Source organism: Balaenoptera ricei, chromosome X, assembly GCF_028023285.1.
Source record: "Balaenoptera ricei isolate mBalRic1 chromosome X, mBalRic1.hap2, whole genome shotgun sequence".
In the NCBI taxonomy this organism is placed as follows: domain Eukaryota; kingdom Metazoa; phylum Chordata; class Mammalia; order Artiodactyla; family Balaenopteridae; genus Balaenoptera; species Balaenoptera ricei.
Window position 1 is genome coordinate 18,888,699 of NC_082660.1, and position 12,067 is coordinate 18,900,765.

General features: G+C 42.4%; 2 protein-coding genes across 2 annotated transcripts in view; one reads left to right on the forward strand and one right to left on the reverse strand.

Moving 5' to 3' along the window:
- The window catches only part of PHEX (phosphate regulating endopeptidase X-linked), a 198,071-nt gene that overhangs the window by 143,261 nt on the left and 42,743 nt on the right, over positions 1–12,067 (forward strand). The window contains exon 15 of the mRNA XM_059910108.1: positions 7,870–7,928. Within this exon, the coding sequence (XP_059766091.1) occupies positions 7,870–7,928 (59 nt within the window). The remainder of the gene's footprint in view (positions 1–7,869; positions 7,929–12,067) is intronic.
- LOC132357684 (small ribosomal subunit protein eS19-like) lies at positions 990–1,497 on the reverse strand. The gene has a single exon (XM_059911352.1). It carries the CDS (start codon positions 1,468–1,470, stop codon positions 1,033–1,035), a length of 438 nt encoding a protein of 145 aa, XP_059767335.1. The 5' UTR covers positions 1,471–1,497; the 3' UTR covers positions 990–1,032.

Below are 12,067 nucleotides of genomic sequence, written 5' to 3' on the forward strand. Positions count from 1 at the left end.
ACAGTTGCTGCTTTCAAGTCTTTGTCTGTTAAATCCAACATATGGGCTCACTCAGAGTCAGTTTTTATTGATTGCTTTTCTTTACACTTTTTCTTCCAGCATCATTTTTTGTCGTTGTTGAAAATGACATTTAGGATAATGTATTGTAGCAACTGTGGATTCTGGTTTATTTTTCTGAGGCTTTTTTAAAAGTAACTTTCCTGGACTAACACTGTAGAATCTGTCTCTGCTACAGTATGTGGCCATGGATGTCTCTACTCATTTTTTAAATTCTCATTTTTATTTTTTAGCCTCACTTCATGGAGGTTGTCCCTGAGTCTGCATAGCTTAGTCGTCAGCCAGGGATCAGGGCAGAGCTTGTGCTCAGACACTTTGAACCTGTAGGGCTTCTGCCCTCTGCCAGTTGATCTGCGTGGGGCTTGGGTGTGCATTCAAAGTCACCAGCCCTTCCCAGTCACCCTTGGAGTTTACTTTCTACTGGGCTCTCTTGGGTCTCCCCTGTACACATGCCTAGTTTCCCAGTCAGCCAGGGATGTGTGGAGAGCTGATCTCACCCTTCTATGACTCTTTCAGTTCCACTGTCTCCCTTTTAAATTTCTGGCTGATCTGTCACTTTCCCCAATGGGAACTGTAACTTCAGGCTCACAAAGCTGTGGGTTTTCCTCGTTTGTTTTCTACCAGGTTTATCACTTTCAGCTGGCATAGTTGCAGGTTTTTACCCCCACCCCAAGTGAGTTCACCCCCTGTGGCAGCAAAGCTGCTGGTTTTCCAGCCAGCCCTATCCTAATAAAATAAGTTCTTGCTGATTGAGCTGGGAGGGATGCTGGTAGTCCCAGGCAAGAAGGCCACAGACTCCTGTTCTACTTCCTCTTAAGTTGTAGCAGTTTTTCAAAATTAAACATTTTTCAATGTGTTGTTTGCCTTTGATCAATTGCCAGGGCCCTAAGATGGTTGTTTGTTGACAGTTTTGTCCATTTTTATACTTTTTTTTTTTAACGAATGAGGCAGTTTATTAACCCAGCATCTTTTGTTCTAATGCTTCTTGTTGGCAGCTGCCACCTGTCCAGCGATTCTGTCCACATCTCTCTGTCCCTGAGGTGTTAGTTTCTGGCCCCCATCTTGGTCCTTTTCCACCATTTTCAGCCCCTCCAGGGCTTGGAGGACCCGACAGGCCACGCTCTTGGAGCCTCTGCTGAAGTGGCTGGGCGTGACACCATATCTCTGACGCCCCCCATAGATCTTGGTCATGGAACCAACCCCAGCGCCGCCCCGGAGGTACAGGTGCCGTGCTGGGCAGGCAGCTCGTGTGTAGAACCAGTACTCGTCATAGGGAGCGAGCTCTTTGTGCTTGGCCGGCTTGACAGTGTCCACCCATGCAGGGACTTGCAGCTTCCCGGACTTTTTGAGGAAGGCTGCCAGAGCTCTGACGAACTCCCGCTGGTTCACGTCTTTTACCGTAACTCCAGGCATCGTGCGGCCTCCAAGCTGCCAGCCAGGGGAAAGGTATACTTGGCTTTTGTGGAAGGGATTTGTTGACCTTTTCATAGTGTCATAGCTGGAAGCCTGACTTCCATGGCCCATTTTTTTTTTTTCACGGCCCACGTTTTAACCTTGTCTGATATTCTGGTCTCCAGATCTTTGGCTGGCTCTTTTTATGCTCTATGGGTCTCTCGTTACTCCCTCTTCCAACTCCCTCCTCTGTTCTGGCCTCTAGAAAAACTCTAGGCCCTTTACCCTCCCTTGGCTTAAGCTGTGATTACCGCCTCTCCCTCTTAGCCATGGGTCCCATCTAGCCATCCTGCCCTCTGCCCTTCAAATCTTCTTACAATATGCGCCTACAGAGTAAGTTAAAAGTGTTTGATTTTAAGGAGTAGGCCTAAAGCTGAACCATTCCCCTTACCTATCCGTGACTCCCCTCAAAAGCACAAAGGAAGAAAGCAGAAGGCTTTAGAACTTCTTTGGAAATGACAGAGAGCTGATGTGAAGTCATCTGCTCCATTGTCCTTGATTTTCTCCTCTCGTCACAGTATCTCTCAGTCCATCTCGCCTGTTTCATTCCCAGCCTAAATTACTCAATAGAAATTTTAGATTTAGGGTTCTAAAACTAGCTTCTCAAATCTCACGACTTCAAATAGTTTCCAGTATTTCAGTGAACATCTACATGTAATATGTAAATCATCCTACCCTTTCAGGTCTACTTCAGGTAAGTTCAAACTCTTGTCTTTGCAACTTGTGAAAAATTCAAACTTTGCACCAGTATTTTTGTGAACTTTCAGGGTGCTCTCAGGGATTCTTCTATATTGGAGACGCTGCCAAGTTAATTCTTTAATTTCAGAATGTCATTATGCATTTGGGTGTATAGCAAGGCCTGGGTTGCTAATTGAAAAACTCCTAAATGTGTCATTTTTAACATCATCCTAAAATACTGATGGGCTGTAAGATTCTAATGGCCTTGACTACTTCTAATATTTATGCCTTGGAAAAGTGCTGGCTGACTGTGGGCTTAAGCAAACTGTGTGACTTGTGTCTTTTTCTTCTCTGTCAATGAAAACAAATACCTCTTTCACAAGGACATTAAATTGGTTAATATTTCTGGAAAAGTTCTCCTGGAATGAGAATCAGTGCAGTGCTAGTAATTCCTCAGACCATATGTCTATATCAGGGAAAGCAATGTTAGGAAACTTAAGATTCTCTTTGCATGGTAAAGTGATGTGATAAGTCATTTTTTTAGAAGAAATTTCAGGTGGGTCCTTTTTCAGGCACTGTGGGGAATTTTAGCTTTATGATACCCATCGACTTTAATTGACATCTTTTAGGTCTGAAAATTCATGAGTTAATCGAATGAGGATGATTCTGGAGTAGCTCCACTACACTAGTTCACTTTGAACCGCACATCCTGGTTATATTTCCATAAAGCCCTGAAATAACATTTTGCTTCTTTGTGGGTATAGGAGATAAACACCCTTTATGTTTCATTCTCATGGAATCCATTTTAGCTGCACAAATGTGCATTAAGAAGTTTCTAACACGATGGGCAGTGTCAGCAAGAATGAAATTAATTGGGTGGTCATCCCTGAAGGTACATATTTAGGGGTTGGTTCTCAGAATTGTCACTTCATCAGCTTGCTTAAAAATAGAGGATTTACTTCACTGCTCAGCTTGAGTCAAAAGTAATTTCTTTCCCTCAGGATCCTCTTTCTTTGACAGAAATGATTTTAAGCCAGCCTCCCTACTAACTCACTCTCATTCTACTGTGACCAAACATGTCTGGATTTTTTTCTCTATCTTCTGAAAAATATGTAAAAATATATCAAATGTCTATACAAATTATGGTCCTGCCCAGAATTATCTACAGCATGGAATGGGATGGATACAATCTACAGGATATGTGAAATAAAGCAATAAATACTCTATGGTTTTTCCATTCCATATTCCCTAGACTATCTTTAAGAGTTAATAGGTAAAATGTAAAACTTTAGCCTGATGTATATCTATTTTATATGGTCCAAAGAAATCAGGGTATCAGTGTGTTTTGCTTTAGATTATTGCATTTCATCATCACACTCTTTTTATGTATCCATTGTCCAGTATAATTTCATCTCCATATATTTTTGAAATTTATACGAGACCTCTTCCTACCTTATCTACTAAATCCTTCCCGAAACACAGACTGCAGGAACACCCTAAAGACATAATAAAAAGAATTTAAAGCACTTGAATGACACTGTTTGTTTATCTAAGTAGATGTATACATAGCAATACATTCATTTAAATAGATTTAATGAATTTTTGCTCAGCATATAGCACTTGGGCAATAGTCTTAGCCCATAAGGAACTTAAAATCTTGTTGGGAGGTAAGTTGTGCAAACTCATGCCTTCACGGCCCAATCAGGTAACAGATGTTGACCTAGACGAGTGTAAATGATAGGGAGTGGTGGAGACCATGGAGAACTAGTGATTGCACGCCTCATTTAAAGGAATTCCAATTCGGTACTTTTAAAAGCCATTGTGTTGGGCAGATAAAACATTTTCCTGGGAAAATTCAACCCATTGGGTAGGACTTAATCTGTGGACAGCCAGCTTTTCAGTGTTTCAGTTATCTCTTGCTGTAAAATGAACCACCCCCAAAGTTAGAGGATTAAAGCAACAATAATTATTCATTTTTCTCTCGTGGTTCCGGTGGTCACTAGGCCCAGCTGGGTGGTTCTTGCTCATGGTGTTGCATGTGGTTGCAGTCAGGTAGTGGCTGGGCCTGGAGTCACACGGGAGGCCTCCTCGCCTAGTCTAGTGGTTGGTGCTGGCTGCCGCCCGGAAGGCCTGCTATGGCCTCTCCGTGTGTACTGGGCTTCTTTGTGGCGTGCTGGTGGAGCCAGAAACTTTGAAGAGCAAGTTTCCTGAAAAAGAAGCAGGGAGGGCGTACATGTGTTTACCAGGGGGAGCTTGTATTGCCTTTAATTGCCTAGCATTGGAAGTCATGTGGTGTCATTTCCACTGCATTTTATGCTTTAGAAGTGAGTCACCAAGACTAGCCCATAATCAAGGGAAGAGGAATTTAGAGTCCACTTCTTAATGGGAGGAGTGTAAAAAAAATTACAAGCACGTATTAAAACCAGCACAGGTGGGCTTACGTTAGAGAATAGTAAAACTAAATATATAATAAACTCAGATATAATCAGGGAGATGTACAAAATATTTAAGGGCTGGCTTGGTGTGGGAACTGTCCAATCAGAAGAAATAATAGCATCCACAACTGGTAGGCTCTGTTAGTGCAGCTACTTAGTATCAGCTCTGGGCATAATCAGGGCTCCAAACATGTCCTAGAGCCAGCAGGAGCTCTGGGAAGTCAGGAAAGGTGAGATCATGCATCTTGTATAAGATGTTTTAGGAATTCTTGCTGAAGCTTCAGAGGCCCCATCAGGCTCCATCTGGTTGTTTGATTTCTTTGTTTTGTCTGCCTTTGTCCATCAGAAGTTAGAAACATTGTTCCTACATGGCTCTTACCTAATGTTTTGAAAGTTTATTCTTTGCTAAAGGGAGGGGACTTGGGAGGGATGGGAAGAGAAGAGATGAGCTCTAGGAATACACATCATCCTTGGTACATATTGTGGTTCAGTCCAATGTCATTTAGAAGCCATGTTGAGAGGCACCTGGATTCTCCCCTCTTGACCCAGAGAGCAGACATAACAAATGCTGGGTTCTTTGTGTGTTAGTTTTCTGTTACTGCTGTAATGAATCACCACAGCCTTATCGGCAGCTCAGAGCAGCACGAATGTATTCCCTCACGGTTCTGTAGGTCAGAAATGTGGGATGGCTTGGCTGGGCTCTTAGTAGGAGCCTCTGGGAAGAATCCTCTTCGATTCTCATTGTAGAACTGAGGTTCCTACTTCTCTGCTGGCTGTCAGCTGGGAGCCACTCTTAGCTCCTAGAGGACTCTCTCCCACTCCTTGCACATGGCTGCTGCATGCCACAGCCAGCCACAGCGTGTCAAATCCTTCTCACCCTTGGAATCTCTCTGACTTCCCGTTCTGCAGCATCTCTTCTGACTTTCTCCCCTGTTGCATCCCTAGGATTCCAGCCAGAGAAGGATCCCCACTTTTAAGGACTCATGTGATTAGATTGGGCCAACCTGGGATAATCTAGGATAATCGCTCTATTTTAAGCTCCTTGACCTTAATTACATCTGCAAAGTCCTTTTTGCCATGTAATGTAACATATTCACAGGATCCAGGGATTAGGTCATGGACATTTTTTTGGGGGGGGGGCATAATATTACCTACTACACGTAGTGACATTAGGGCAATAAAAGTGCTTTCCCTGTACTTTTCTCCTCAGAAAAGTAAGCCAGCCAGTAAATGTGTGTCAAACATTAGGGTTTATTGAAATACTCATCCTAAATTTGAAGGAAAAGAATATACATTTTATGGAAGTGAGTAGAGGTTTCAGCTTTGACAAGAGGAGGCACTCTTTTTTGATTTCCAGTGATGTCTCTAGTATAATATAATGCTTAAGAGAACTGGTTTGAAGTCAGACAGACTAGACCTTGTGTGAGTATATAATGCTTGTAAGTCTCATTGTCCTTTCCTGTGAGATAGGCTAATAATTCCTGTACTTTCTATGAGGAAAACCTATGACTGGAAAGTGCGTAGGACGTGGTAAGTGCTCCATGAATGTTAGCTGCTGCTGCTACTACTACTAGTGATAATAATAGGGTGACAGTCATGGACTTCTTTATAAGGGGAGAAGGTATGGGTGGACCAACTAGAATCCACACTTGGATTTCCTACCAGTTTCATGTTAGTCTGATATAAATTATTAGTCTGACATAATTATTCTATTAGACATAAATTGGTAAATGATTGTTCTGAAAAGGGATTTATAGAAGTTTATTTTGAGCAGTTTAGCTTAAGACAAATGTTTGGTTTTAATCATAAAGGGCAGTGCCTGAAACTCAACAGGCATCTCAGTCAGGGGTCAGCAAACTATGGCTTGAGGGCTAAATCTTGCCTGCTGCCTGGTTTTGTACAGCCATGAGCTAAGAGTGATCTTTAGAGATAAATGTCTGTGGTTGATTTGACGGTAGGAAGCACTAACTTTGAACCTCAAAGCATAATGTTCTCCTGCCCCTAAGGAATTTCATTCTTCTCATTAATAGGCCTGTATTACCAAAAATTGTACTCGATTATTTTTTTTTTAAAGGGAACTTTATTTTTATTTATTTATTTATTTTTGGCTGCGTTGGGTCTTTGTTGTTGCGCACGGGCTTTCTCAAGTTGCGGCGAGCGGGGGCTACTCTTCGTTGTGGTGTGCGGGCTTCTCATTGCGGTGGCTTCTCTTGTTGCGGAGCACGGGCTCTAGGCGCGCGGGCTCAGTAGTTGTGGTTCGCAGGCTCTAGAGCACAGGCTCAGTAGTTGTGGCACATGGGTTTAGTTGCTCCGTGGCATGTGGGATCTTCCCGGACCAGGGCTCGAACCCGTGTCCCCTGCATTGTCAGGCGGATTCTTAACCACTGCGCCACCAGGGAAGCCCTGTACTAGATTATTATAGTTTGACTTTCATCAATAAAATTTTATAGAAAAGCTTCTCTCACTATAGAAGTACCTATATAATGTCCTTGATTTTTCCTCTTGGCCCATGAAATGACTAAATGTTTACCATCTGTTTACAGAAAAAATTTGCTGAGTCTGATCTAAGTAACTTCCTATGCATTTAAAATGCAGTGTAGACTCTTCATAGCTGGAAGGTACTCCCAAGATATCTTAATGCAATACCTTAGTTTTATAGCTGAAACTGAAGATAGGCCACTTTCCCACCACAACCCGGCTAGTTAGTGATAGAGGCAGGATGAGCCATTAGATCTTTTGGGGCTTAAATCAGTAAACTTTCTACTGGAGCAGGCAGACCCTCTAGGTACCGTGGTTGTGCTTTATTATCTCTCTTTACATGGACTTCTATGTTGCCACCAATCTAAAACCTTTAATGGACAGGTCAGAGGTGATGCAGCATAGAAAACTCAGCTGTCCCATGGACCCATTGAACAGGGCCTGGCAAACATCAGCTTGTTGCTGTGTTTCCATCTGTGGGGAGATCCCTTTAGATTCTAGAATTTTTCATTAAAGCTGTTTCAGAAGCCCTGGTGCTTTTTTACATTATGTTAGTAACAGTGAATAACCAGGCATGTTCAGTTTAGGATGAGATTGTTCATTGAGCAGAGCAATAACCCTAAACTGAGGTGATAATTTCCCTGCGTGTGGCGCTTCCCCATTGTTCCCTGGTTATTTGCTAATAAATCCCGCCACATTGTATGTGTTTCACTGCCCTCCTGCCTGGATAATGATGATCACTTGGCGGTGGTTGTTTCCGTTTCTACAGGTGGTTTACGAATCCAACGACTGTCAATGCCTTCTACAGTGCATCCACCAACCAGATCCGTGAGTAGCGGCTCCTTGTCTCCTTGTTAATGTGCTACAAAATGGACGGAACTTTTCCGTGACTGTGACTTAAGAGTAGGGCGTTCTTTATTTCCTCCCAGAAGTGACCAGGTATGTTGGTGAAGGAAGTTTGTTTCCCTACCCATATGTCCAATTTTCCTCATTCTCTTTACCTTATAAGTTTTTTAAAAAAAGCTTCATATAACCATTAAGTTAAAAAAAAGCAACTACAGTAAATAAAACTGCAGTGATGTTGGCCATGAAAAGGAACAAGCTTCCACTTTTGTTTCATAATGGTCTTACTGATTTTTGTTTTATTTATTACTAGGATTGATGGGAAAAACGAGCAGGTAGCTGGGGAGAATTTAGAAGCTGTTAGAAAAGCTTTGAAATGCTCTAATTAATCCTGGGATGTAGAGTCTTGAGTTTCTTTTATTTACATGTATTAGGTACATAATTATAACTACCATGATAAGTTAAAAAATTATTAAAGGTCAGATTGGCACAAATTAAAAATCTAACAGCACCAGATGTTGGCGACAGGGACACATACTGCTGGTGGAAATGTACATCGGTTCACCCACTTTGCTGCACAATTGGGCAACACCTAGAAAAGCCAACGATGGGCATGCGTGTCTGTGAATGTCACTTGAGCGCTCGACATGTGCACTAGTGCTGTTACTCAATGTGTAGTCCCGTGATTATTAGCAACAGAGTCCCAGGGGAACTTGTTAGAAATGCAAAATCTTGGGCCTCGCCTTAGACCTGTTGTTCACAAACCCTGGACTTGGGGCTCAGAAATCTGTTTTATTAAGCCCTCCAGGTGAGTCTAACACAGTTGGGGAAGCAGTGCCCTAGAGAAGTCGCACATGAGGAGGCCCGCGTGAGAATGCTTATAGCAGTGTTGTTTATAATAGCAGCGAAAGGGGAATAACCTATGTGGCCCTCCAAAGGAGAATGAGTCAAAATGTGTCATGTTCACACAAGGGCATGCCAGACAGTGGCGAACAATGAGTGACCAGAGTGACATGTATTAACATGGATGAAGTTCACAAATAATAGGTTGTGTGTGTGAAAAAAAACAACTTGGAAAAATATGTGGAGTATGATATCATATAAATAGAGTTCAAAAGCATGCAGAACAGTTCTATATATTGTCTAGAGGTACATCCATATGTAGTAAAAGCCTGAAGACATTGACGAGAATGACAGACCCCGAGTGCAGGCTGGCAGTGACCTGTTGTGGGAGGGCGGGCTGCTCCTGCGCGTCTTCTGGTCCCCACCCCCACCCCCTCGCATGGTGAGCACCTCTGATCTCATGGTCTTAAGCATGTCTCTCAGCTGTTTGTTGAGCACGGGGGATGGAATTTATAAGGAGTTGCTACCCTTGATTGTGCCCTCACCATCTCCCCCCGAATCCCTGTTATAGCCTCCTCACTTGCCTCCCTGCTTCTGAACTTATCCCCCTTTGGTCTATTCTAAATATAATATTGCAGCCATTTTAAGATGTCTTACAGTCATCTCATGTCCCTCCTTTGCTCAGAACCCGTTATCAGCGTCCCATCTCACACAGAATAAAAGCCAAATTACTTGAAATGGCCCCGAGGCCTCTTATGATGCTGCCTTTATCTCCCCTCTCTTCCAGCCATGCTCGCCTCCTTCCTGTTCCTAGAGCACGAGACACTCTTCCTTCCAGGCGTTTGTACTCAGGGTTCTCTTTGCCTTGGAAAACTTCTCCAAGTGATCTGCGTGGTTCGCGCTCCCACTTCCTTCAAATCTTTGCCTGAATGCCACCTTCTCAGGGAGGCTTCCTGTCTACCCACTTGTGGTAGGTCCTCTGTGCTGGCCCTCATCCTGACAGGACTCCCTGGCCAGAGGGGACAGCCCACTCCCAGCAGGCACACCTTCTTAGAGTCGCCCTCGTGTGGCCACCTTGGAGAATGGCAGTCTCTGCCGGACTGGTCTGGGAGAGTAGTGAACAGGAAAACAGTTAGCTGGCAGTGCATTATTGTCATAAAAATACCATTGCTTTCTCCACCCACCCCCAGCTTTATTGAGGTATAATTGGCAAATAAAAATTTTATATATTTAAAATATACAACATGATGCTTTGCTATAGCTCTGAGTTGAGAAGTAAGCTGCATGTGTTACATGGGAAATTATGATATTTTAGATATTACTTATAAATACTATTTATAATAATATAGGTTATATTTATATAACACGAATTATACTGATATCAATTGCAATAACTTGCTGGGTGATAGAAAATTCTTTAAATTATCTATTTTAAAAGAAAATGGTTTACTTTGTACATGCGAAAGATTATATATAACATGCTAGAACACATAAAGTTACAAAGTATATAAGAAAACATATGATAAAATAAATATACGTTCATGAACCCACCACCCATCCAAGAACTGGAACATTCCTGATGTCATTGCATCTGTCTGTGCTCCTCCTCATCCTTTTCCTCTTCCTCACCATTGAGGTAACCACTATTCTGATTTTTTTTTTTAAACTTTGGGTTTGTTTGTTTGTTTGTTTGTTTGTTTATTTATTTATTTATGGCTGTGCTGGGTCTTCATTTCTGTGCGAGGGCTTTCTCCAGTTGCGGCAAGTGGGGGCCACTCTTCATCGCGGTGCGCGGGCCTCTCACTATCGCGGCCTCTCTTGTTGCGGAGCACAGGCTCCAGATGCGCAGGCTCAGTAGTTGTGGCTCACGGGCCTAGTCGCTCCGCGGCATGTGGGATCCTCCCAGACCAGGGCTCGAACCCGTGTCCCCTGCATTGGCAGGCAGACTCTCAACCACTGCGCCACCAAGGAAGCCCAACTATTCTGATTTTTGTGATTTTATTATTTTCTTCTTTTTTTAAAAAATAAATTTTAAACCATATGTATCCCTAAGCAATATATTGTTTATTTTTACTTATTTTTAGCATAATAAAAATGGTATTATATTGCATGCAATCTTAAGCAATTGTGCTTTCATTCAACGTGTTTTTAAGATTCATCCAGGTAGCATGTTGCAGTAGGTTTTTCATTTTCACTGCTGTGTAACATTCCATGTGTGACTGTACCCCAGATTACTTATCTGTTCTACAGACCTAAGTGTTCCCCTTTCCCCCGGTTTTTGCTATTATGAACTATGTTGCTCTGAATATTCTCATACATGTCCCCTGAAACAAGTGTTTGGGGTATATACTAGGAGTGGAATTACTGGCTTGTAGAGTATGCAAATATTCAACTTTCAGATGACACCAAATGTTTTCCAGAGTGAGTGTTCCGAAGTACAGAAGTGTTTTCACCAGCTCTCATTTTCATCACTTCTTGGCATTGGTAGACAAAATTTTCACCAATCTGGTGAATGTAATAGATCAGTTCTTATGCTAGGCAAGGCACTGATGTAGACTCTTCAGCAGTGCTTCCACACTGGCTTTCCAATGTCAGTGAATACTCACTGCTCTTGGGGGGTTTAAATCCTGCCTCCAGGATTCACCCCTGCTCAGCCTGTTTCTTTCTGGGAAGAGGTGATCTTATCAGAGGTTTACTGAGGAAGCAACCATTTCAGGGTAGCCCAGTGGTTTCTCGAAAGCTCATGAGCAGAGGGGGTTTGGAATGAACAATTTGAAGCAGTATTTTAATTAAGAGATTCAAGCTGTTTCTGTTTTCCTAATGACCAGTGCTTGCTCTCATTGTAAATTACATTCCCAGGCAAGATGACAAGGAATCCTGTGGGTGACTTTTTTTTCTCCCTCCTTTCTGATTTTCCGGACTATAAATTAAGACAGGTGGAGTTCCTTATACATTTCCCCACTGGGTTTCCTGGGACTCCCCCCAGCCCCCAAGTACCACCTTTCTGCTTCACTGAAGAAGTGAAAAATGGAGGTGATTTTCTAAAATGAACATCTTTATTGATTAGGGGCTGATTCTGACAGCATGTGGCCATCTGTTTAATTGGGTTTCACATCTAAGATGTAACTATACTTAGTAACGTGATTTATGAGAATTTCATTCAGTTCGCATTATCATTTTCTGATTTATGCCATTTAAGTCAGCTTCAGCATGCAGTAGAGACTTGAGTAGAAAATAGAAAAACCTGTAGGGTTTTTGTTTGTTTATTTGTTTGTTTATTT